Consider the following 26,487-nt stretch of genomic DNA (forward strand, 5'->3'; position numbering starts at 1 on the left):
GTGATGTACTATAATCCTGTCACATCTGCCTGGACATCAAGTACTCTACATTTTAAGGGAACTTTTGAAATTGATTTATTTTCTGATTTAGTATTCACTGTTTCTTGGCAGTAGCACGTGTTCGTATTTACACATTGATGGTTTCAAATAGAAATCCTTCTTCATTACAGCACATAACATTTTAAATGTTAAAATGATTTGATATTTAATGTTAACTTTTAAAAGTATGGACTGACCAGATCACTGATAATTCCTGTAAGATAGCAACAAAGCACACTGGCCTCCATTGGCTTAGAGTTAGTCACCTTTGTGTTTTGGAAAAAACAACCCTAAAATGTGCATAGTTGGAAAGACATCAATTGATGAACACTGTCAAGAGATTGACCCTTTGGAATTAGTTAAATATTTTAATACAGAAAAAAAATAACCAGCTCAACTGTGCAGAGTGTGAATAAAGGAAGAAATGTCTGAATCTGCAAGTGTTTTGGTGAGTTTGGGAATCTGTACAGGCATTCGTTGGAAATATATGATTCATTCCTTCAAACAAGTAGTATACAGCAAAGTCTGAGTCCAGTGTGTTGCTCAAAGTGGTGTTCTAGTTCTAGCGAATTGTCTTGACCGGGCTCTTGAATGTTGACGCAGCCTGAAGTTGGAGTTGATAAGCCATTGGATGAATTTTGAAACCATAGAGCCTGAAAAAATAAAATAAAATCACTTCCTGAACCAAAATAATTTGTATTTTACTCCTGAACTCAAAGTATTGTATATGACACCTTTTCTAATCAAAGATTATACAGTGATGAAACCATAGTAATAACTAATATATCCAACTTTTTTGCCAATAAAGTTTCAAAATCCTACACATTGCTCTGATAAAAATAAATAGCATTTCAAACGCACCTTGGCACAAACTGGTTGGCTGGTCGCTTCGGACGATACTCTGGGTGCACCATAAACAGCATGTGGGGGAAGCCTGTCCCAAAATAGGCTCCATCCGTGTGGTGGTGTCTGGAGGATTTGGGGGTGTAAACATCCATGCACTTTGGGCAATAAAGCTTCACCATTGCTTCTCCTGGGATGTCTGACAAGCCTACATGAGACGGGGGGTAGGTGAGTAGGTGTTCACAGCCACTGACAAAGGTCATAGGGTTAATGTTCAGAATGAAAATTGATTTACCAATCGGAAGCATCGGTTGATTTTCGCAGTAGACTCTGGGACAATAGCCAAAATCCCCTTGTTGATACTTTTCCAACTATGGAGAGCAACACATTTGTTGATTAATGTCATGAAGCAATATAATGCAATGGAAGGATTTGAAGTTATGAATTGACAGCTCACCATCTGTGCAATGCCTCGGTTCGTGAGGATGTAACGTGCATGTATGAGCCCGTACAGCATCTCTGCTGCCTGCTCTATCAAGTCACTCTGATTGGGGTTATCTTCAAGTTCCTCATCTGACAAATTAAAGTTATTAAGGCAGTTAAAGAGTTTGCTCCGTTATTATTCCGTGGGAACTGCTATTTTTCTTTATATTCTCACCTGGCTCCAAGTCAAGAATCATGTCCAAAGCCTGCCGATAGTGAGGCACCTGCTCATTCAAACCGGTCAGGTTAAACTTGTCCTGTATGTAGTCTTCATCAACCTGTAACACACGATTGGTGACATCGACTGGTTATAAATGCCATCATTCACAGGTGCAAGGAAGCATTGTGCAAGAGCTTAACAGGGTTATTAAGAACATGACAATAAGGAAAGCAAGGAGTTTGTAAAACAATTGGCTTGTGATAGTGCTAACCTAGTTAGAAATACCAGTGTTACGTATTGACGCCTAAACAAAACTTATACCACAAGTGCTTTTTCTTTCACATTTGAGTGAAACGGTCCATTGTTAATTAAGCGGAACAGAGTAGCACCAAACAGAGGGGAAGTGGCTGTATTGGGGAAGTGGTGAACATCGTCTGGCTTTAACCTTTGACTAAATTAAACCCTGTACCTCGTCAGAGACCAAGAGCAACAACATAAGAATAAGAAAGAAAGAAAACATGTAAATTTTTGGTCCATTTGCTTTGTGTAAAGAATACATATGCATAACTACACACACACACACACACACACACGTGTATACACACACGTATATATGTTTGTACACACACACACACACACACACACACACACACACACACATTACTACACATAATATACACTCACCGGCCACTTTATTAGGTACCCCATGCTAGTAACGGGTTGGACCCCCTTTTGCCTTCAGAACTGCCTCAATTCTTCGTGGCATAGATTCAACAAGGTGCTGGAAGCATTCCTCAGGGAGTTTGGTCCATATTGACATGATGGCATCACACAGTTGCCGCAGATTTGTCGGCTGCACATCCATGATGCGAATCTCCCGTTCCACCACATCCCAAAGATGCTCTATTGGATTGAGATCTGGTGATTGTGGAGGCCATTTGAGTACAGCGAACTCATTGTCATGTTCAAGAAACCAGTCTGAGATGATTCCAGCTTTATGACACGGCGCTTTATCCTGCTGAAAGTAGCCATCAGAAGTTGGGTACATTGTGGTCATAAAGGGATGGACATGGTCAGCAACAATACTCAGGTAGGCTGTGGCGTTGCAACGATGCTCAATTGGTACCAAGGGGCCCAAAGAGTGCCAAGAAAATATTCCCCACACCATGACACCACCACCAGCCTGAACCGTTGATACAAGGCAGGATGGATCCATGCTTTCATGTTGTAGACGCCAAATTCTGACCCTACCATCCGAATGTCGCAGCAGAAATCGAGACTCATCAGACCAGGCAACGTTTTTCCAATCTTCTATTGTCCAATTTTGATGAGCTTGTGCAAATTGTAGCCTCAGTTTCCTGTTCTTAGCTGAAAGGAGTGGCACCCGGTGTGGTCTTCTGCTGCTGTAGCCCATCTGCCTCAAAGTTCGACGTACTGTGCGTTCAGAGATGCTCTTATGCCCACCTTGGTTGTAACGGGTGGTTATTTGAGTCACTGTTGCCCTTCTATTAGCTCGAACCAGTCTGGCCATTCTCCTCTGACCTCTGGCATCAACAAGGCATTTCCGCCCACAGAACTGCCGCTCACTGGATGTTTTTTCTTTTTCGGACCATTCTCTGTAAACCCTAGAGATGGTTGTGCGTGAAAATCCCAGTAGATTAGCAGTTTCTGAAATACTCAGACCAGCCCTTCTGGCACCAACAATCATGCCACGTTCAAAGTCACTCAAATCACCTTTCTTCCCCATACTGATGCTCGGTTTGAACTGCAGGAGATTGTCTTGACAATGTCTACATGCCTAAATGCACTGAGTTGCCGCCATGTGATTGGCTGCTTAGAAATTAAGTGTTAACGAGCAGTTGGACAGGTGTACCTAATAAAGTGGCCGGTGAGTGTATATTAAATGTAATGTCCATATATTCTGAAAATATATATTTTTAAATAATAGAGAAAAGGTTCATTTGTTTTCTCTTTGTTTGAAAAGCAGAAAGTGTATTATAAAATCAGATGAACGTGTGAAAAAAAGTACACCGTGACTACAGAGAAAGGGTGCTTCAGGTGACGCCATTAAAATCGTAAAACCGGTTTACGGCAGCTGACCTGTCGTGACAACACTGTGCGTTCTCACTAATGGGGCCCCGCTGGAGCCTGTCGAGAGGGGCCGAACATCTGACATCGGCCTGACGTTTGCCACAGCCAGTAATCGCACTGACTTCTTGGTGAAAACTGGGCAAGGCACGCGTGTCCATTACTAACCCACGCTAAAGGCACACATCCAAACGTTTCCTTCTGGGCTTCTGTGAACGTGCTCTCGGGAGGCTAGAATTGGTTGCAAATTCGAATTCCATTAAAAAAAAATAACCCGGGGACTAACCTCACAGAAGAACTCATTCCCTCTGAGTCCACAGAACCAGGATATCCAGGAGACCTCTTCTGAGCTGCTCATCCTCCTGACGGACCAAAACACAGTGGCATCGGGCTGATATTCATGTGTTACCTAACGTTACTCGATGCACGGTTACATACAGCTAAAACCCTGTGCAGTGTTTACCAACACAGATTCAACATTTCCCGGTTTATTTACAACATAATGGATCTGTTATCTCACGGACTTGACAGAAATTAAATTTGATTGTATAACTTAAAGCAAACACCGCGTTTTGCGTCTCAGACCTGCTGCTAACGTTAGCTTGCATGCTAACGCTTGTTAGCTCTAACACGGTATGTTAGTTAGCTACATACAGTATGTCATTTACTATGTAACAGCAATATGTCCTCAACATTAGAGTTACTGTCTCCTGCATGTGTACAACTGTTTACAGAAAGCCTCTTTTACTCACCCTTATTTTATGTAAGTTATCACATCAATCTGCAACCTTAGCTAGTTTTCCTCGCTTAGCTTTGTGGATAACTAATCCGTTTTCCGGTCAGTGAAAGCTTTCAAAATAAAGTTTCTTTATGGTGAAATGTTCTTCTAAAATAATGCAGAGAAGGAAAACTGTGCAAAATGTCGCTGATTTTAGTAGGAAAATGAACAAAATACAATTTGCTTTACATTAACTTTAATGAATTTCCAACAAAATGATGACACCAACCACAAATAAATCATTCCAATGATGGCCTTTAACACTGTGCCATTCCTTATACTATGGTATAAGAATAGCTCAAGGTCTGATATTAAATGGGCACAAACTTACAGTCCAGATATTATTAAAACCTTTGTTGTATTTAATTAAGTAGCTAAAGCCACATCATATGGTACGTTTTGATAGCTATTTGCAAAACGTTTAATGAATATTTCTTTACTTCATACATAATGGACATTATATTATGCTTGCTTTTTTCTATTGACATTTTAATGATCCGTGTTGTAATTAAATATGAAAAAAACTAATCTCTGCTGGAATTTGGATCTTTCAAGGCAGGTCTGAAAATGTTTTGCGGGGAGGTGGTGCAACCTCTTTTTGCTCCTGCTCCTTCCCCATGCCTTCAAACATCAAGATCCTTAAATGGAGAAAATGACATGTCAGCTGCTATACAACAAATTCCACTTCACACAATACAATGTATCATTATTATTACTATAATTATTTAATTAAAGATGATATATATATGTTTATGTACTAACTAATCATGTGAATGTATTTACTTACAGTTTTAGAATTGCATTTCTTTTACCCAGCATCATATTCAGGAAGTCATGGTAGCTGATAGTGTCTTTTGATGGCCCTCCAGCAACCTCTGCCATCATCTTTTTCAGCTCCAAGTGAGTCTTGGCCAAGCCAAGTTTTTCCAGCATTCGTTTTAACCCCATTAGATCTATAAAGTTCAGAGTTCAAAGCCAGAAAATATGTAAAAGGGCTAATCTTTATAAAATCTTTGAAGATGCTGGGAATATCTACAGAAAGCACCATTAGCCAATTTTTGCAAATATCATTATCATACTTTTTTATAAGGCAAGTGCGGTTATACCTATTTCTCCTTTGTCGTTAAGATCAAACTCCACGTATTTTTCTGTAACGCAAAAAAATGGCAATTTCCTCCATGTAAGAGACCAAATAAAACAATTAACCAAGACATTACGTGTAGCCCTTTCATACTCACTTTTAAACATTTCAAGCTTTGAACTTAGGTCTTCCTCTTCTGCGTACGTGGGGTCTGACAGAAAAGCCTAGGGATTGATACCAAGTAATAAGAATCAATCAGACAAATGATTGGTATCACAGAGGTCACATATGTTTGTGTTTAGCAAATAAATTCCAAAATTCAGTTATCTCTAATGGAACTTTCTCTAAAGATCACCACTGACCTCATTGATAGAGTCCAGTTTTTCTTCCTGTTGAGACTTGAGAAGACCGTACGCTTTACCTCCTGTGAAATATATTCAAGACATTTGAAGAATGTGAAATGAAAAAGAGAGTTTGCAAAAAAAGAGGTAAACTCACCTTGAGCTGTGTTGTCCATTCTTTTCACAGTGCTGACAGCCTCTTAACACTCAAAGGGTAGAACGCTATAATGGCGTATGTCTAAATTGAGCAACAAGAGGAGGAAGTGAAGTTACAAAGTTTCACTTTGCATTCGTGACGTTCCTCTGTAGTTTTTAAGGCTGAAGCAAAAAAGAGGTCGGATTGTACAGCAAAACGCTCAAACACTACCCCCGCCCAAAAAGCATGGTTTTACTCCTCCATACCAGTGGTTTTCATGCAAAATACCTGCTGTGTAACTAATAAGCTTCTGTGCAATCTAAAAGTTTACAAAAAAGTTGATATTCTAATAAAGGATGGAATACAGCAAGACGCCGTGAGTTTGTAAACAGTGAGCTGTGCACATCTCTGTGCAGAAACAGTCTCACTGTGAGGCATATTTGAATAAGTGATGTTATCTTTTTCAGGAAACAATTCATTCACACTATAAACATGTTGTCATGTGAGTCTGCCTCTGAAGAGCTCCACTGGAGTGGTTCGTAGTTGTGTGCCTTTCTCAGGGCCTCACTGTGATGTTAATTAGAGAAGTGCAAGTACTGCTCTTTTACACATAGAACTCAAATTTAAATGTGAACTAAATATTTCATTACGTCAATTTAATGTAGTGTCTTGCTTTTGCCACACGAGGGATCTATTTACCACAAACCAAAAGTAATGTTTGGCTGAGAGGTTTCTTTCATGTGGACTTCTGTGTGACTTAGAGAACTGAAAATAGGTGGAGACCAAAAAATAGCCTTGAAGAGAATCATATTTTGTCACTCCACTTGGTGACATTACTTGGAAAATGGCACATTTCTATCGGCAGGGGCTCCTAGTGTTAGTTCTGTTGATAATCATATCAGAATGCAGAGGTGAGTAGGTGACCAAATTATGACTTTCCCAGATTCAAAATGTATTTTATTTTTTATGGTCAGTATTCCTTGGACTTATTCACTCCAAACCAACTGTGACTGTTATAAAAGTAGCATACATACACTTATTAAGCTACCATCATTTACATTACATTAAACAATGTAATAATAATCATCTTCGGGTAACATCTAGAATGAACAGCCTTAAACTATTTAAAACCCTATAAACAATGTACTGTTGGTGTTATTCTTAAAAGGATACTAATGTTTACCTCTCATCGTTTTAAAGACATCTCAGCTGTGACTGTGTTTGCTACGATAGAAGAAGATGCAGTTCTTCCCTGCTTTAGTTCATATGTGATGGATCCAAGGGGCTGCGATAGATTCAAGTTGATTAAGTATGCCACAGATTCCAGTCCGAAGAAGCTTATACTTGCCAGGCCTACAACAACCAATGCTAAAGGTGGAAAATGGGAGGTTAACGGAAGTGAACAAGTGTCTATTGTTCTGAAAAACACGCAACTATCCGATGAGGGACTGTATGGATGTGAAATCTGGATTGGCTGGGACTGTATTTTTTTGAAAAACATTTCTTTGAAAGTGAAAGGTATGACTACATGTTGCAAGCTACTAATTTCTACTCGTTTTAATAGAAATTTCACTTAAGTATAACACAAATCTCACGTTTTTCAGATTGCAAAAACCTTCCAGGAGTAAAGGCAAATACTGGCGGGCCCGTTAACCTGCACTGCCCGGTGGACCAAATATCAAGACTAGACGGACCCCGAAATATATCCTGGGTTAGGGTGATGTTTGGCAACGCTGTGTCTCTGTCTGAAAGGGTTGAAATGAATGGGACATCCTTAGCTTTCCTGTCTGTGCAACCCAGTGACAGTGGTTGGTATAGATGTAAGTACGTGCTCGGACAAACTCATCGCTGCTTTGAAATGAATCTACAGGTCCAAGGTAAGATTTTAAATCTTTATTATAATTGACAACAACCAAAAGATATGTATGACTCCCATATACCTTTTCTATTTCCTTTGTAAAGACAAAAATGATGTTGTGGCCACAACAATACCAGGTATTGCAGCAAAAACTATAATTGTATCCATCTCAATTCAATTGCATCAGTATTGTCCAGTTAAATGTGGTGTTGGAACTTCTTGGATTTTATTCCTGTGCTACCCAGGACTGGAAATCAGTGAGACTATTTGGCACACAAAGACGGAGACGGAGACGGAGACGGAGATGGAGACGGAGACGGAGACGAAAAGGAGCAGTGGGGCATTTCTGCCTGTTCTTGTGACTTCAGTCATTATTGGTACTGCCATAACGGCTGCATTGATAGGACTCTTCATTTACCGCAGGCGTAACACCCAGAGAGTTACACAGGAAACCCACAGGCACACACCACCAGGTCTGATTCTTCTTTTACCTCGATGAGCAGTGCAGTATGGTGCCTTATTAACACCTTTGTGTTCTCTTGTTTTTAAGATACTCGTATGGATGTGTATGACATAGTGAATCCTCCACCTTCAGAGGGTGAGCATCGTGTTACTCGTTCACTATCTTCTTTTGACAAGCTACCGTGACCTTTGATTACCACTTGACAGACAACTTTTCAACTTTATCTCGCACATCGTATAGCTCGAGACCACACTCTGTACGAGCAATTCCTGGATGAAAGCCTTTGTACTTGTAAGTAGTACTACTAGTAATCACAACTACTATTATAAAGTCATACTTCTATTTGCATCTTATCAATACAGCCAAATAACAAAATTCTCTCCATCATTGCAGTCCGGTAATGTTCAATCTACTCAAGACAAAGAAGAAGATTTTCCCCGAATGAGCAAAGTCCTTACTGTGTATTCATGTGACCTATAAAGTGTTTGTCTTTGATCTTTATATAGATCAACATATAAAATGAAATGCTGAGCTTTCAGAGTCATCCTTTTTGTAATGTTTGTGTTCATCAACATCTAGATAATAATTAAAACATGAATTGAGAAGTCTAAAGTGTCATTTATTTTATTTAAAATATTTTACACAATTTGAATACATATTATAGTATGATGTATGATCCTGAAGATGGAGTCATGAGCACTGATCTACTCCCCTTTGCAACTGACTTAAAGTTAAATAAAAGAAGCTTTTATTTAGTTCACGGCCTGTAGTAAATCGTAGAAATCGTCAGTGGTGGTCGTAGTTCCTCTTTTATGTTGCCTCTGGTGTTGTAAATCCTCATTGTTTACATCCTGGATGACCTCGTAAAGAGGAGTCTGTGAAGAAGAATTATTACATTGGGAGGAATTAGCTTGACCAAAGCTATAAACCATTATTTTCAACATAATTATGTTTATTCTCTTACCATTACAACACTTGACTGCTCATGTTCTGCCAAAAGATAGAAAATAAAGTTAAATAAATTAGCCATTTATCTCATTGAACTCCTAAAACATTCTCCTTCAGTGGTTGTACAGTAGCCGGTATGGCACCACATTAACTACCTGCATCCTTGGGGTGCTTTCTCTTGTTGTACAGGTAGAATCCAGTTATACAAATCAGGAGGACTAAAGGAAGTACCACCCACGCAGGAGTTTGCAGAGCTGTTGACATCGATAGTGATCAGGTCCTATCTATTTACTCAAGAGACATTAAACATTTAGCTTTTATTTGGACCTAAAGACAACAATAGCATTACACTTACGGTTAGCAGTGTGCCACTTCTTTGACGCCATCACATCACTGTCTCTGTGCACAAAGCAAGTGTATTCATCCGAAGCCATCGACAAAACTGGGAGAAACAAGCTGTTTGTGAGCAAGTTGTTGACCTTCATTGAACGGCTCTGCCAGCTATTCCGGCTATCTCCAGACCAGGTCAAAGTGATGTCTTTTCCACATTCTTTAGTACAGGTCAGCACACAAGCTAAAGTGACATTATCTCCCTCTGGCTCACGCTCTGAAGTAACTGTAAAGAAAGACGCGAAAGGAAACATTTATAAGAGCAGCGACACAAATTAGATATCGGACAATTCATGCGCTGCTTTGGCATTTCAAGTTTTGACACCCACCATCGAGGGTGTGTAGCCGGACTTTGTTAACGCCTCTTTGCTGATCAGTGGAGTCTGAACACGTGTAGTCCCCCGCATGCAAAGCGCTCACTTTGCTAATGACGAGTGATGAATCTTCACTGACATGAAATGGGCCATTATGTGGTGACATGTCATGCGTCAGAGTCCTTTCACCTACAGCCCACTTCCCTCCGCCTTTCCCCCCAAGAGAAGAAGTGGCCCAACAAGAGAGTGACACTGACTCGCCCACTGCAGCAAACACTTCCTCTATGCCGCCTGAGGGAAAGGAAGTTCTGGTTACAGTTTGTAGTTACGTTGAACCACATTGTTCATTAAGCGGAATGGGAGTAATTGAATGTATTGTACATCTTTTACATTGTTGATTCTGTACACATGACATCCATTGCAGTCTGTCCATCCCGGGAGAGGGATCCTTCCTCTGACGTTCTCCCTAAGGTTTCTTCCCTTTTTTCCCCATTGAAGGGTTTTTTCATATTTTGGGGAGTTTTTCCTGTGCCGATGTGAGGGTTTCGGGACAGAGGATGTTGCATGTGTACAGACTGTGAAGCCCTCTGAGGCAAATTAGTAATTTGCGATTTTGGGCTATACAAAATAAATTGAATTGAATTGAATTGAGTACCTTTTATTGTCGTTGTATAACTGGTGGTAGCTTTAACAGTGTCATCCTGAGTCACCTGGCATTTCCATTTTCTGTGATGGTCCGTCAGTTTTTTTGTGATGATCAGTTTAGAGAAGCATTCAGAGGGATTTACAACTTTAAATCGGTCTCCATTTATAGGTTTACTGTCTCCTGATCTCCACTTGATACGGATCCCTTTATTGTTACATGGGGCATATCCTCTATATGTATTGAGGAAACAATGAAGCTCTATGGTGTCCACCCCAGGATTTGAACTCTCTGTAACTGCAGAACAAAATTTAAAAAAATCCTGTGACACTGTGATTTGGACTTTGCATCATTCAAAAAGGCCTTGAGCCACTTACCTTCAAGAATCTGAAGTGAAACACTTGAGTTGAGCGTGCCGATGTCACAGGAGTAAAGTCGTGCGTCATGAAGTTCCAGGTGAGTAATCGCCAGAGAGCAGTCCTTGAGGAGGTCGAGCCTGAGGGCTTTCCCACCCGGCGCCGTCACCGCTCCAGCCTTCACCACCTCAGTGATCGACTGAAACTCTTCAACCATGTTCCAGTTAACAGAAGAACAGGATCGGATTGAGGGTACTCTACATGGCAAAGTAACATCATCTCCCAGTAATGCAAACACCTCCGATTGATCTGTTGAGAAAAATAAGACATGAGGTAGTACCCCTCCATCAGGAACTCCCTCATGAACTGAGCATCTGCAGTATAATGAAGAATGTATGTTCTATAGCAAACTATGTACTATAGTTTGACAGCACCCCCTCTGGACTCATCTCTCACTGAAGGAATTCAAGCTGCCAAAGACATTAGGGTTTCACTTTGTTGTGTTCAAATAATGAAGAAACATCAGACGGACGGGAGACATCTTGGGGTGAACAGTTAAAATAAATGAAAGGGTGTTGTGCTACAAAGAACATCTCAGCTGAGGAGCCGCTGGTCTCCGCAACCAACAGGCCACAGGGCAGTCTCACGACCATCCCTAGACCACGTCTGTTGTTTACAACCAGCAAACTCGAGAACAATGGCTGCCTACAAGTATTTATACCGATCAGTAAAGGTGTGAAAGTCGGTGGCCACACCCCTTGGGAGTGGTCTCCTGGTAAGTTCAATGTAGCTTGGCTTTTGAAAGCCTCTCAGTCTATCAGTTGTGGCGTTATCAAGTATTACATGAATGCATTCGGTAGATCACATTACATTGAATACAATCATAACTGTACATTTGTATTATTCTATTGATTACAGTTTCAAAATTACAGTGGTTTTATGACCTCATTACTTTATCAAATACATATCCCCAGAATCATGGTTGTGTTTTGTTGTACACTAAATGGATTTTATTTATAGTTAATTTATGAACCTGGTCGTCAATTCATTTTTTAATATCCTACAACTTCTACACGGCCATCATTGAGTCCATCCTCTGCTCCTCCCTGACCTTCTGGTACGCTGCAGCCACTGCCAAGGAGACGGCTGCAGCGTATCATTCGCTCTGCTGAGAGGGTGATCGGCCGCAATCTGCCATCCATGGCAGACTTGTTTGCTTCTAGGATCCTAAGGTGAGCCCCTTCCCTCTGGCAGGAGGCTGCGGCCCATCGGGACCAAGACCCCCCGCCACAAAAATAGTGTTGCACCAGACCGGCATGGGCTGTAGGCTCCGAAATTAGTAGCGGAGCGTAAACGTTGAGATGACACGTTTCTGTAATCTGGTCACATACCTCACACCGACTAGTTCCGTTATTGAAATCGAGTGTCCTTTTTTATTTGTCCAAAGTTTGCTGTTCCACTATACAGAATTCAAATTAACACGGTCAAAAAACTGTCCGGCTCCGCTCCGCCACTGTCCCTACTAACTGCTGTCAAACGTCCGTTATTCCTTATAACTGCGATGCCAGTCCACAAATAATTATTCTGCATGACAACATGCAGACATTTTGATAGTGGCTATCAAAATCATCCATCATTTAGTGATTTGGCCTCCACGTTCACCAATGACTGTCTCTCAGTGGAACCAGGCCGATTCAACTGTGTTTCATTAATACAGCTATCATTCATACCTGCATATCTGTCCCGATGCAATGTTGGCACATTTTTACAGGCCTACTTTTTACTTTGACCTCATTTGAAAGTATGTCTTTACCAAAGTAATTTGACTAAAACGTTTAAAAAGCAACAGTACTCTGAATTATGTATAATATTTCATTTTCCAACTCAGTTTATAACTACTTCTGATATTCAGGGTTTAATTCGATTTGATTTTGGAAACTGAAATACACGTAGGCGTAGTACTTCAACATTTTGTAAATAAAGTTAGTGATATTCTATCATAATACAATACAATATATTAAAAGGATAACTTAATTTATATTCACCAAATAACTGAGATCCAGCTGCTGCTTGTGTGAGAGACAGAAGAAAGAGTCCTAATAATGAAATGAAAACCATTCTTCTCTTTGCTATTTTCTCGGATATTTTCCTGTGTATTGCTAAATCCTCTGATAGCAGAAGCTTTCTAAAATCATATGTTCAGGAAATGACATTGCCAGCTCATCAGTTTAGGACCACCCCAAGAGTGGCACATTAACCCTTTACGTTTTGACAAAACTGTGGCCAGTACACCAATGAATGCTTCATGTGAACCTTCTTTTTGTGTTTTGGATGTACTATTTTCTGTAATACTCTACTGTTGGTCACGTTAGATAATCCCTGTAGCAACGTTTGTTCTTGTCTATCATTAGATAGCTCTTAATATTGGAAGTAAAAACACTGTTACAAGTAGCACTTTTAAACCGGCAGTGTTCCTTTAGTACATCTATCATCCATACCATCTGTAGGTGGGTAGGCCATTTGTAGGTGTCTACATGTCTTCAGTAGGAATGAACCTCACTTTCTGTGTAAGTTCCTGTGCTTATCCGCTGGGTGGCGCTGTCAGACTCTATAACAGGTATTCATCAAGGAAAAAAATATGTGAAACTGAGCCGTTTCAGTAAAGAAACCTTTGGCATGCAACTCATTGAATAATGTTCAGTACATCCTAGTAGTATTTTTATATAACATCAAGAGATGAAAGAAAAACTATTTAGACTTTAATTAGGCCTGGGCTAAATGTTCTCTTAAAATGATTAAATAGATCATTGTACGTTTAGGAAACAACTCCAATAATAGTTCATTTGGATCCTCTATTTCAGGAAAAATGAAAGATGTATTAATAAGAAACATACACATTGATGTTCTGTAATTCTTTTACACGCAAAAGTAAATCACAAACACATTTATTTGCACACAAATGCACAGTCAAAGCAACAAGTAAACACTATGTCCTCTCTGATTCAGGGATGAGTCAAAGGCCTCGGACGTGCTGTAACAGTGTAGGACTTGACCTTAAGCACGACACTAGCAACTCCTCTCAGGTCGGGCAGAGAGGCCTCGTTCTCAGGAGGGAGGAAGTGGAAATCTCTCAGTAGGTAGGCAGTGAACAGAAAGAGCTCCATTTTGGCGACAGACTCTCCCAGGCAGAGCCGAGCTCCCCCTCCGAAAGGGATCAGGGCTCGGGTGGAGCTTTCTCCTCCTTCCAGGAAACGCTCTGAAAGCCAGAGAGTAGCTACTTTATTTGAGATCTTCGGCGCAAGTGAAAAGGAATTCACTTCAGCTGAGAGTTACAGTTGTACCTGGTTTGAAGCTGTATGGGTCAGACCAAACGGCAGGATCATGGTGTGCTCCGAAAAGATTAGCAATGATGACTGTGTTCTTAGGGATGAAGTAACCTGCAATGCTAAACATGTGTGGGGGTTATCCATTTTCCATCTTTCTTTAATAACAACTATTTCAGATATTTGCAGTGTTCAAGAATGTTATTTGCATCAAAGCAGTGCTAAATGTGTAACATTTCAAACTCAATCTTGGACCAATGACTAAAGACAATGATTGAAATGTTGAACAAACATAGATCTGTGCCAGATGTCAACCAGCCATCATCAATGCCTTCTTAACCATATCTGATCTTATTGAAAAGCGTCAGTCAGCCAACAATCCTCTAATTAAACGTAACAACGTCACGTGAACACTCGGCCGACCTGCTGTCTCTGACGGCTCTGTGCGGCACCGCCAACGGGGCAACCGGCCTCAGTCTGAGCACCTCGTTGATCAGAGAGCACAGGACAGGAAGTCTGCGTCGGTCACTGTACTTGGGGTATCGTCCCTCTAGTACGGTGCACAACTCGTCATACACTTTGGCCTGCACCTGAGCATTGAGATAAAAGAGGAGAGAGACACTCAAGTCAAACTTTGGGGTTGGTAAATATGTTGCTTTACGGTGATAGGCGTGCCCTGCCTCTGGTCTGTGCAGGAGGAAGGCCACTGTCCAGTTCAGCCAAGCTGCAGTGGTCTCTGTTCCCCCGATGAGAAGGTCCACGGTTGCCATGTGAACGTGAATATCTGTCAAGTGCTGGAAACCCGCAGATGTGTAATTTAGTCCAAAGGTGCCAACACTATACTGAATGTACAATTACAGTATTAGTCATGAAGGACCACCCGAAACATTTGACGTTCGCTTACCACTCTGTGATCTGTGCTGTTGTTTCTTTCAAGGCCCTCGAGGAGGGATCCTGTAATGGCGTCCTCCGTTTTATTGCTTTGTGACTGCACAGTAAAAGCAACACTTGATTAAAATCAGCACAGCAGGAAATGGGATCTTGGGCACTAAGATCAACATTTTCTGTGTTTTCATATGATATCTTACAAATTATTTCACTGTTCTGGATGCACACATAATGATGTTTAACTTGGATTTGAAAAGCAACTATAATGTGAAGTAATTTGCCTTCTATTTGGCTCTTCACCAACATACTCAAGCAGAAAAAGGTCTTTTTTCAGATATAGTTTTCAGTTTATGACAGTACTAATTCTATCATCTAGAATTATGCTGCCTTAACTGTTCTGATCAGTAAGCCGCTGCAATACCAGCGTTTAGTTCATCTCTGACAAGAGCAATTCAGCATACTGTAATTAGATGTCTTTAGTTTTTTCCATTTGTTTTCACCAACCTTGTAATTGTTGAGATGTTCTCTTATGATTTCATCTCTCTTAGCCACTTCTTTTAGGAGACGGGCAAATACAGGATTGGGTAATTTCTTTGAGAAAACAAATGACAATGTGTAAATTTGAAAGGTGTTGGCCAATCTTTGCCGTTATAATTGAGATAGAGAATATTAGCAGACTCTGAGCAGTGGGAAGGAGTCCAGAGCAGAAATCCAGGACGAGCCCCACAGAGCAACGATCTCATTCAGACAGCTGTGGAGCTTCTGCAGCTCCGAAGAACTCTTCTCATACTAGAAAACACAGATTAGACATTTACTCATCACATTATTTACTCGTACAATACTACATTATATAATAGTACATGAAGATTATGACTGCATACACGTAATGCAAGCTTTCTAAGAAGAGCAACAGACAGGCTCCTTGCCCCGCCCCCCAAGATAAGGAGGCAACCAATCACAGCAGCTCACATTTTGAAATCGATCTTTGATACTATAAAAAACACTGACTTCTTTTCCAAAAGCCAAGGTGGTGATGACGTTACTAGCTGCTACTGTAAAATCCTCTGCGAGGTCAACAGGACTGCCTTGATACTTCATCATAACCTAAACGGTGAAAGAACAATGCTTTATCTTTTTATGTGACCACAGTGGAAATACCCTAACAATTAGTTTGGATCTGTGACAACACATTACAGGTCTTCAAAGGAAAAACAAAAACACACAATAAAATTTGCTGTCCATTTGGTTCCTCTTGTGTTGTGTACCTCTCTCAGATGTAGTGCCTGTCTCTCGATCACATCATGCAATGATTGCTGACAGCAACGCTGCAAAGCACTGTGGACCAGGCGACGATGTGCCCTCCACTCTTCATTATAGTCCCCCAAAGAAATGGTGTGCCCTCCCCCAGACACAATATCACCTGATGCAAGTGATTACTACACACAATAAGGACATAAACAAGTGATGCTTTACTATTGCTGTACGTTTGAGTTGTTTACCTGTGTATGAAACTGGTCTCCCAGCAAAGTCTGACCATTTTTTCACCAGTGCTTCTCTTATGATTTCCCCACTATTAAGTACGACCATGGCTGGAAAAAAAAACACAAAAAGGTTTTGTACTATCTACAAACAGCTTTTAAAAAAATTGAGTAATGAAATCCATAAATCTGAAAAGTGATTAATACTTGTGTTTCCACATTTCAGGCGATAGATGTTTCCGTAGCGCCGTGCCAGATTGGTCAGGTGGATTGGTAGATGCTCATGCGTCAGCTCCATCATATTGCCGATGAGGAAGAGGCTGGGGGGACCCGGGAGGCCAGGAGATGAGGAGCACGTCAGGAGCCGACTGAGATGGTGCAGCAGTCCAGATGCAGCCTCTGCATGCAGGAGTTAAGAGGGGCAAAGGTAAAACAGAGAGACACTGAACACTGGTCTTACAACTCCATTTGATCAAGTAAGCACACTCAGAAGTGCACTAGTTTTCCATGTGTCATTAATGACTATAGTTTCATGAAATTGAAAAGCTTAACTTTATAACCAGCCTGTTTAAATAAATAGACAACCAATAGTTACTTACCCGTACACTTACTTCCTCTATGGTCTCCTACAGATTTGTCTTTCTGACAAAAAATGCAGATGACTACCATCAACAGCACCACAGCTAGGAACGCAGCTCCCACGGTGATAAATGATATTTCTATCACCATTTTGTGTCGTTTTGCTGGTGTCCCCCTTCAGAAAGAGGGCCAGCACACTGCTTGTCCCATTTATAGTCTCCTCCTCTGTCTCTTAGCTTGTTGGCTTGATGCAATGTTGTTTTCACTAAAATCAAGGATATCTAAATATTTTTTCTGTCAACATATCTGATAATAAGATAAATACAAAACAGGCACATGGCCGGGACTTGCTGAAGGGCATGATAACATTTTCCTTGTCAGGCAAGGCATTTTTCTATAGTAGAGGGAATGAAGAGACAGTTTTTCATCAAAGAATTTGGGTATTTTAAATCACCGAAAGAAAAGCAAAGAATCGACACGTTAGACCCACATCAGCCATATTTATTCCAATGAAGTGAGACAGTGCATATTCAATTACAGTTGTGGTGGGATGGCATCCCATGGTGGTGCACAAGAAGGTATCTGAGTCAATACAAAACCAGGTTGAAATGGACGGGTCAAACAGAACAGTAATACAAAATACAAAAAAGTTGCAAAAAACATTTCCCCACTTTTTTTCTATATTTCAAGAAAAATAAAGATTTGAAGAAAAGAAATGTTGCACATTGAATTTAATACAATGATAGCCGTTGTTATTTGAGCTTTTGAAACCACTGTATTTGCATTTTCAGTTGGAATGTGATGTGCATCCACTTGGAGATTCACTGTTTCAGGAGCTTCAATCATCTGTCATCTCATCTCATCTTCCACCGCTTATCCGGTGTGATTGAGGACCGATGTGATCTCAGCCATGAGTTGCAGGAGAGAACCTGGACGGTCTGAACTTCATCTCAGCGAACGGAACGGAGGAGTCTTTACCTTTCCAGTCTATCCAGACTACTCCCTGATTCAAAACAGAGAAAGACAAGTGATGCTATTCAGTGTGCCGCATCATAAAAAGATCATTATTACCCATCTCGGAGAAGTGATTAGTACCTGATTATTACTGTTGCTGCCATAAAGGCCATTGAGGTTGGCCTTGTAGCAGTTCTTGTACCACCAGCCTCCCATGTACGCCCGGGCACAGTTAATCCCAAGAGGATCAGGATCCTTGTCCCGGGCCGAGAATGGGCGTCCGTTATGGTACCTCATAGAGTCACCTGACAGAGACAGAGACAGTGACATTGATTTGTGTGTAGTCAGACACTTCACATAATGTAATATGAACTGCACATTTTCAGCAATAGTTTTCACCTGCAGTTCCAGTGTAGCCAGACACTGCCAAAGTGTAGTGCCTCTCCGCTGAATCAACAGAGAAGTTTGCATAGTGGGCGTATGCAGTATCATTTCCAGAGAGCATATCCACTCTTAGACTCACAGGACCGACGCTGGTTAAGTTGTGCAGGAGCTCATTTCCTATAGCAATAGAAATGGAAATGGAACAGATGAGGCCAGTTGTTTTAGAATGATATATTTTATGCAGATGTGACGGTAATAACAACTGTACCAAGCCAGAAGTCTTCACTGAGATTTCCAAAGCCGACACTGTATTCATTCCATGTTTTGTAGAAATCTGTCTTTCCGTTCATCCTCCTCTGGAACACCTAAAAACACACATCTGATTGTTTTCCATCATCCACAATTGAGATACCAATCCTCTCTATGCATAGTTTTTACAAATCAAAGCAGTTTGTCTCACCGTCCAGCCGCCTCCATCAGTCTCCATGTCACAGTAGACTCTCACCGCTTGACCCTCTTTTCCTTGTGGGTAGATGTCCACCTCTCCTGACTGCAGAGCTCCATTCAGCAGCTCCTGAGAACACTCAGTGGGGAAAGGGAAACGCAGTTTGCCTGAGGAATAGAAATAGAAATGAAAAGATTGTGATAAAAATATTGAAGGAGCAGATTAATGAGAAAGTACAGCGCTGCGTGATATACAAAACCTGTAATAAATTCAGTGGTGACAATAGATGTGTATTGTCCATCCCTCTCGCCTTGTACCAGAACAATATATCGTGACATTGGCAACAGCCCTGTCAACTTATACTCTCTGATGGACTGGTCCAGGATCACCTCCTAAGGTGTACACAAAAAGCACACAAATTCACGCTATTATGTAAAGGTCGGGACAATGTGATTGTGATGAGGGGAAATGAATCACCTTTGTCTCCTCTCCTGCCACCTGGTAGATCAGTCTGTAGCTGTAATACACAACAGTGGAAGTTCTCCATGCTATCACAGCAGAGCGGGCACCCACCTCACTGGCTTTAACCACTGAGGGACACAAAAAATGGTGTTGTATTCACACACTTTACGGACAAGCTCTGTATTGTTTTAACATCTTTACTCACCGTTAGCCGTTGTAAATGTCGTTGAGATGGCCGTGCTCTGCAGACTATCCTTCTGGCTCAAGATTTTGACTGTGTACAGGGTGCCTCTCTGCAGGCCTCTCAGCTGGTGCTCCACAGAGTTTCCAGACAGCATCACAGTCACTGTCACATTAGGAACTGTGCCAAGAAGAAGAAGAATTACTTGAGTAGCTATCAATGCCTTGTCATCGGTGTTTCATTTTGCCTCACTCACTCTTGGAGGACTCATAGCTGATGATGAACCGGTCTACTTTCCCCAGACTGGGTGTCCATTGCAGCACAGCTCTGGTGTCCGTCACATTGACCACTTGCAGATGTGTTGGCGGAGCGGGCACTGTAGTCAAGACAAAATCCATGGTGTGTCTCTTGCAGATTTCACACATTTAGACAAAATAAGTAGCTGTAGATAACAGCAAGCATATCGAACTGAGTACCTGTAGTGATAAGGGAAGCGAGAGCGTCACTCTGAGCTCTGCCTCGTGTGGTAGTTATAGAGATGATGTAGGAAGATCCGGCAGACAGCTTGGACAAAACCACATAGGACAGCTTGGACTCCACTGTCACAAAGCGGCTTTCCCCTAAAAGATAATACAGAACATCCTACATATGACACTGACACAACAGAGGCGTTCCAATTAAAAAACAAACAAAAATGCAGTATAAAGGCCTTAAACAAACCTGTCATGATGTTGGTGAACGTGACCCTGAAGCTAGTGAATGCCGTCTTTGGTTTGGACCATGCAACAGTGATAGAAGACTCTGTTACGTTGCTGAAAACCATCTCAGTGGCTGGCTCAGGTCCTGGTTAGACAAACCAAAGAGATTCATTCACATTTTACTACTTCTGCATTTTATATGGATCATGTTTCTGGTAGTTGTGGAGGAATGACACAACGCAGTACAACTTGAGTTACCTGTGATTGCAGTTGCTTTATGAATCTTTGATCTCCTCTCAGCAGCAGTGCCATACACATGCAGGGTGTAGCCTGTGTTTGCCCTGAGGTTACTGAACTCCACAGAGCGCACACTGCCCGGGACCACCATAGAGATCCTCTTTGTCTCAACTTTGCCTTTAGATACAACTGTTTTACCGGAAGTGGCGGTTGTGTTAATACTTCCACTTGGTACCTTGACTTCAGTCGCGTTCTTAAGCGTGGAAGGCTTGTTTCCTTCAAGAGCTTCGTCTTCAAACTCTTCTAGGTCATCTTCGTCACCTCCTGTCCGAGGCTCTCTTCTGATGACCGTGAAGTTCTTGAACATCCCTTTTGGTGCCGCCCACGTGACAGTGAAGCTATAGGAGGAGATGTTCACAACCTTTACAGAACCTAACCCAGATCCCCCCATTCCCCGAACACTGACAGATCCATGGATGGTTGTTTTGTTCTGAAGAACTCGAGACTCGACTGACGTTGATGCAATGCTTGCATTAATCAGATGCGAACTCTTCTGCGTTAATTTTTCATTTCCAACTTTGCCAGTTTCAGTGTTCCTGTTGTCAACAGATTGCACATTTGTAGTTTCGTCCTTTACCTTCTTGTTTCGCTTATTTGCAGATGATTGCGTAGCGTTCTTCTCAGCCAGCGTGGACTGCTCCAAGGTCTCCTTCCCTGCTCTGGTTTTGTTCGTGACCTCGACCCTGGTCAGTATGGTCTCAGTTTTAGCTGTGCCATTAGAGTTCTTCACATTACTCTGGTTTACATTTGCTTGAGGTTCATCCTTTAGATTGTCAGATCTAGGATGTGTTTTGCTGGCAGTTTTATGGAAGACCTTTTTGGAGGTCAAGACTGTTGTTTTGCCAATACTTTGTTTAGCCTCCTCCGGCTTTCTTCCCTCATGTTTCAAAATAACTCGACTGGACTTTGTGGCACTTGAAGAGTCCTTTGTAGTGATTTTCTTGACAGAGTCTTCTTGTTTTGCTTGTGTCTTAACAATACCTACTTTAGCATTGGTAGACACTTTAGGTTTGCTGTCAGCCTCTTTGGCGTCAGACCCCTTCTTCTGCTCCTTCTTCTGGAAGAGTGTGGGCTCTACTTTGGGGATTTTCTCCTGCGTGCTTTCCTTGTCTTTGTTCACCTGCAGGGTCACTCTCTCCACGGTTACCTTGACTTTTCCTTTGGTGGTTTCTGAAATAGTGGAGTACAGACTACACTCAAAGTACGATAGAATTATTATTCAAATTAAAGTTTCTCTCACTTATGGAGACTTGTCTCTTATCACATCCAAATAACACTGCAGACGTTCACTTGCTTTTATTACATTCAGTTCCTTGTGCATACTTACTGCAGTCCAGACCCGTGAATCCTTGTTGGCAGATACATTTCCCATTCTCACATTCTCCATTGCCACTGCAGTCATTTGGACAATTTGCTGAACATGGACCTGGGCATCAACAAAAATAAACACAACAACTGAATCCACATCTCTCAGAGCTTGTGTGAAATGTGATAATCTGGTGATTGGGACCAAACTGTACATTTTTCTTTGAAAGAGGACATCTCTCTTTCCAGTCGTGCCAAACGTCCTTTCAATGCAGACACCTCGGACTCACACCCCCCAGTGCATCCCCCGGGCAACAAGCTGATCTTATGCGTCATCACCAGAGGAGTGCCAGGCTTCAGCTTCAGCTCGTGCTCCTTGGCGCTGCTGGAGTCGCAGCCATCACTGATGACCACCTTAATTGGTTGCACTTGGGCAGGCTTTTCTTTGGTGGTGGTGATGGGAGCTTTGATTACAGCGCTCTGATCGGCAGAGGATGGGACCTTATCTTTGTCCGATGCAGGACTAGGTGTAGCAGCCTTTGCTGGAGTTGGCGGAGAGGTTAGAACTACAGCTGGGGCAGGCTTGTCTTTGTAAGGTGGAGATTTAGCGACAACAGTCTGATTTAAGAACGGCTTGTTTTTGGTAGTTTTAACACCACTCGCGGTAGCAGACTTTGGGGATGTTGACTGAATATTTGGAACTCCAGTAGGCACAGGCTTGTCTTTGATAGCCATCACTTCATTGACCTTTGAAGCCTTCACTGCTGCTGTGGCAGGTGTGGGTAGAATTGCCTGACCGACTGTGTTTGGCTTTGGGGTCGGGCGAAAGGTCAGTTTGGAAAGAGCAGAAGTAACTTTTGGTTTTGACTGGGTGAAACCGACATTGGGTTTGGATGTGTCCCTCACTGTGGAGTTTCTACTCTCATTGGTTATGGATTGAAAGGAGGGAAATGGGGTGAGAAGGAAGAGAATTCCCAGAGTAAACAGCATTTTGAGCCAGAAGCAGTAGCCAGAGAATGTATTGCCTTTGGTCGACCTGTATGTATGTTACTGTCAAATGATGAACTCCTTCCTCTATTCCTTCGAAGACCACTTTATGCCAGGTTTCTCCTAGAAATGAAACACAAATGAAAGAGCTGAGTTGTAGTCATTTTCCAAAAGAGACTCTTTTTTAAACCCAAGAAAGGCTTTGCTGAGCATACATGCCCGATTTCAGCCAGTTTAACATACAGAGTTTCTATTCACACTGATGCTGGCTTCTACAAACCCCTGGTTATTATGTCCCTAGCCTCTGTGCTTTGTTCAAGATTGACCGGATAACAGGTTGTCTTGTCTTGTTCAAGGCATACTCCATTGAGTGATCTGCCATTTGAGACTGTTAAAGAGAAGCATATCAAAATAGTTGTTGTTTCAAATGGAACTACATGAAGTTGTTTCTTTTTTTAGATGTCTTCATCCAAATTTCCCTGAACACCAGTGAAACACAACTTGTACAATCAATTATGAGTGAATAAGCCATAGTAGTTAATTTAATGGCTTGCCAAACCAAGTAAAAATCAAAATGAGTTGATTCTGAACAGGAAGGAACCTGGGCGGGAAGTGTAAAGAGTCTGATGGAGGGACTTTAGTAGAGAGGCAACAGAGCCTCCCTTTACAGAACTGGGGGACACTGTAAGTCTTTCATTATCCAGAAGTTTACATAATCCTCTGCACCCGTAACTCATAAAATCACTGAAAAAATATATGTCCAGTGTTTGGTTTAAAACAGCAAAAAATCCAATAAATCAAGTAGCACTACACATCAAGATCATTTTTAAATGTTGCAGTGGAGTTAACTGTATATTTTGCAGCAGTAATAACTGAATTAATAATGTATTCTACTTTATTTTTAAAATATATTGTTATATTAGCACAGTTGACAGAATGGAAAATCATTTATACCAAATCAAATTAAAAAGGTAAATGATAGTTATAACCATAGCACATTATATATAGAATATTGTGTTCACCAATAACTGCAGTTAGTACAGTGTAACCGTTGAGTCTTTTTATGAACTAAAACACCTTATGGGAAAAAACAGTTGTACGTCAAAACCCTGAGAATAAATTTATTAATGCACTAGGCAATAGGATGTGAAAGAATATAAATCAAAATGCAGGATATGAGCAATTCCATTCAAATAGTTACCGCTTTGATACCATAATGGAAAAATGAACTTACCAGAATAATGACTTAGTTCTTGGTTTTATTTATTTCTTTGTGTTTCTCCCTCCATCTGGCTCGAAAGCTCACACAAATGGATATGATCAGGGTGGAAATATGTGGGAGAAAGGACCACTACAAGAAAGGAGGAGAGTGATAAAGTCTGCTCCTACTTAAAGCCCCCCCCCACCCCCCTTACCCCTCCTCCACGCCTAGTGGTCCCACTCTCTTAAACACCGTGGAACATATTCTCATTGGACCACAAAGTTCGGCATTTTTACATATATGAAGAAACACATTTGATCAGTATGATATTTCCCTTTTTTATGTTCTATAATGTCTCTATGAATTTTATTGTAAGATTTAAGAATTTAGTGACAATGATTTTTTTTTTTTTTTGATTAACAGAATTTTTTTTCTTTGTTCCTTCTTGTAGTGTAAGTGTAAGCTTTGCATGGCATATGACAGTATTCTAGTGTGTGCTGCGTGTCACTCGTTTTCGACCGGACATTAACACCTACACACCTTTGATTGAATAAAGCCCTGGTCTGAGAATCATGATTCAGCTGAAATACATAGTATAACACTGCCGGTATTCAGTGCAGACTCCGGGGGACAGGAACCTCTGGCTATATGAATTGGCTGCTTGTTGGAGGTGATGAGATGTAACTACGTGGGCGTTATGTAAGTTACCAAGTGACCACCAGATTTAGGGAATGCTCCTTGAAGACTCTGAAACTCGGACCAAATGGCCACCCACCATCCCACCTTTTATAAACCATAAGAGGACAAGTAAATCGAGTTCCAGATCAAACAGGGCATATGTTTTTTTTCTTCCTAATTTAACTGCAGGACACTATTGAAGCTTTTTATTGTTTATAAGATAAACCCGACGTTGATTAAGATTCACTTATATTATGAAGAAGAATTTCTATATTGCAAATGTGTATATTTTCTCTGTATGAGCAGCTCCTGTAAAGTCATCTGCATCAGACTACAGTTAGTGTATTCAGCCTTCACAAGCCATGATTCATAAATAAATGTGTCACTAATAACAGGTTCAATGGAATCGTCAATGAAAATCTATACTTGTAACAGACAAAGACATCTATTCAGCAACTTCTAGCATCACTCATGTGTGTCATGTGTATCAGGGGTGTGTGGTTTATAGCTTGCAGTCCATTTTGAAATAAAAAATAAACAAATGAAACTAGAATATGGCCTAAGCATATTTCTCCCAAGTTGGACACAAAAGCACATCAATAAATTACTGTTATGTGAATGTATAACTGCCGTGGGACGGCGGTGGGACTGTGGTCCATGCTGAAGAAACTGCTCTCTCATAGTCTATTACTGTTACATGTTCTGGCTCTATTCATGTTATAGTCTGTTTCTGTGAATGTAAGAACCCTCACAGTAAAATTATATTTACCATTAAATATTTATGTTTGAAATGCGTGAATACTACGCAATTTTCTCATGACACGTGACAGAAAAACAAACCAACAGTACATTACATCAACATCTAGTTATTCGTATACCAGTTGCCAGTCAGCACTACCCACAGCATGGTTGTTACTTTGTATAAAAGTGAATGGTATTTAAGGAAGGGTTGTGTGTGTTGTGTGTGGAAGTTGGCAATAATGCTGAATTTACATCCGTGTTTATGGCAGAGCTTGATCAGTTTCTGATTAAGATAATCCCTACCAGCTTTCATATTAAGAAAAGCATGTTTGTTCTTATAACATTTAGAGCTTTCAGGTTTTCCAATAACTCATGACCAAGTTGGAGTGAGTCAGTATGCACATGACCAAGACCCAGAAACCTAAGCAACCAAATGTAATTCAGCCATCACTTATTGTTTTAATTACATCTGTGCTTTTCCTACTGCGACATGTAAGTATTCTGTGAGCGGACTCATGAGCGGGTGGTCCTTCTCCATCCGTGCCTCCATCAGCGGGCAGCCTCCGCAAACAGCTCCGCCCTCACTCAACTCCTTTCTGCTCTTTTGACCACCCTCAAACCACTGACCCTATGATGGCCTTTGGAAAAACGGATCAAAAAACACCTTCAACACCTACGGCAACTGCACACCTAAGAAAATATCCCCTGGCGGTACGAGCACATTTCACAACTCCCCGGGCAATACGACAGTTGATGCACATTGAACATTGTGTATTTACGGTAAATCCACTAATCAAAAATGTAAAACTAAATACGGATCATTCACTAATCTGCGTCCATCTATTTTTGATGAAAGAAAATACCTCGTTGTGCGAGGTAACAAACAGCCTGAAAAAGAACTGAAGAACTGTTGATCGATTTTGACTAATCCAAAGCACACGTCTCCGCTCACCTTGTCATTGATT

At 41.2% G+C, this 26,487-nt stretch overlaps 6 protein-coding genes across 6 annotated transcripts; 1 reads left to right on the plus strand and 5 right to left on the minus strand.

The window, feature by feature from the left end:
* Positions 1-393: 393 nt before the first annotated feature.
* Positions 394-4,492, minus strand: LOC119198076 (casein kinase II subunit beta). Its single transcript, XM_037454928.2, has 7 exons — positions 4,366-4,492; positions 3,900-3,975; positions 1,541-1,643; positions 1,340-1,455; positions 1,178-1,253; positions 901-1,090; positions 394-692 (listed from the first exon to the last, which is right to left on the minus strand). The coding sequence occupies exons 2-7, from the start codon at positions 3,969-3,971 to the stop codon at positions 602-604; spliced, it is 648 nt and encodes a 215-aa protein (XP_037310825.1). The 5' UTR covers positions 3,972-3,975; positions 4,366-4,492; the 3' UTR covers positions 394-601.
* A 78-nt stretch (positions 4,493-4,570) lies between these two features.
* Positions 4,571-6,081, minus strand: LOC119198077 (allograft inflammatory factor 1-like). The gene is made up of 6 exons (XM_037454930.2): positions 5,971-6,081; positions 5,835-5,896; positions 5,630-5,696; positions 5,498-5,539; positions 5,179-5,344; positions 4,571-5,029 (listed from the first exon to the last, which is right to left on the minus strand). The coding sequence occupies exons 1-6, from the start codon at positions 5,987-5,989 to the stop codon at positions 4,942-4,944; spliced, it is 444 nt and encodes a 147-aa protein (XP_037310827.1). The 5' UTR covers positions 5,990-6,081; the 3' UTR covers positions 4,571-4,941.
* A 708-nt stretch (positions 6,082-6,789) lies between these two features.
* Positions 6,790-8,839, plus strand: LOC119197192 (uncharacterized). Its single transcript, XM_037453284.2, has 8 exons — positions 6,790-6,860; positions 7,150-7,467; positions 7,554-7,826; positions 7,912-7,944; positions 8,053-8,280; positions 8,358-8,405; positions 8,511-8,561; positions 8,664-8,839. Exons 1-8 carry the CDS (start codon positions 6,794-6,796, stop codon positions 8,669-8,671), a joined length of 1,026 nt encoding a protein of 341 aa, XP_037309181.2. The 5' UTR covers positions 6,790-6,793; the 3' UTR covers positions 8,672-8,839.
* A 60-nt stretch (positions 8,840-8,899) lies between these two features.
* On the minus strand, positions 8,900-13,076 carry LOC119197191 (uncharacterized). Its single transcript, XM_037453280.2, has 8 exons — positions 12,967-13,076; positions 10,943-11,230; positions 10,578-10,862; positions 9,938-10,213; positions 9,574-9,834; positions 9,374-9,472; positions 9,235-9,260; positions 8,900-9,145 (listed from the first exon to the last, which is right to left on the minus strand). Exons 1-8 carry the CDS (start codon positions 13,037-13,039, stop codon positions 9,023-9,025), a joined length of 1,431 nt encoding a protein of 476 aa, XP_037309177.2. The 5' UTR covers positions 13,040-13,076; the 3' UTR covers positions 8,900-9,022.
* Positions 13,077-13,923: 847 nt separating this feature from the next.
* On the minus strand, positions 13,924-17,339 carry LOC119197193 (steroid 21-hydroxylase). The gene is made up of 12 exons (XM_037453285.2): positions 17,210-17,339; positions 16,818-17,009; positions 16,632-16,721; positions 16,398-16,552; positions 16,141-16,236; positions 15,811-15,921; positions 15,637-15,723; positions 15,149-15,232; positions 14,925-15,038; positions 14,668-14,834; positions 14,263-14,366; positions 13,924-14,177 (listed from the first exon to the last, which is right to left on the minus strand). Exons 1-12 carry the CDS (start codon positions 17,337-17,339, stop codon positions 13,924-13,926), a joined length of 1,584 nt encoding a protein of 527 aa, XP_037309182.1.
* Positions 17,340-18,093: 754 nt separating this feature from the next.
* Positions 18,094-22,243, minus strand: tnxba (tenascin XBa). Its single transcript, XM_062565527.1, has 14 exons — positions 22,131-22,243; positions 21,938-22,036; positions 20,572-21,780; positions 20,336-20,458; positions 20,092-20,235; positions 19,872-19,991; positions 19,640-19,795; positions 19,450-19,562; positions 19,232-19,364; positions 18,988-19,139; positions 18,796-18,892; positions 18,543-18,704; positions 18,285-18,448; positions 18,094-18,192 (listed from the first exon to the last, which is right to left on the minus strand). The coding sequence occupies exons 1-14, from the start codon at positions 22,150-22,152 to the stop codon at positions 18,094-18,096; spliced, it is 2,793 nt and encodes a 930-aa protein (XP_062421511.1). The 5' UTR covers positions 22,153-22,243.
* Positions 22,244-26,487: the final 4,244 nt, after the last annotated feature.

Source organism: Pungitius pungitius, chromosome 11, assembly GCF_949316345.1.
Source record: "Pungitius pungitius chromosome 11, fPunPun2.1, whole genome shotgun sequence".
Taxonomy (NCBI): Eukaryota; Metazoa; Chordata; class Actinopteri; order Perciformes; family Gasterosteidae; genus Pungitius; species Pungitius pungitius.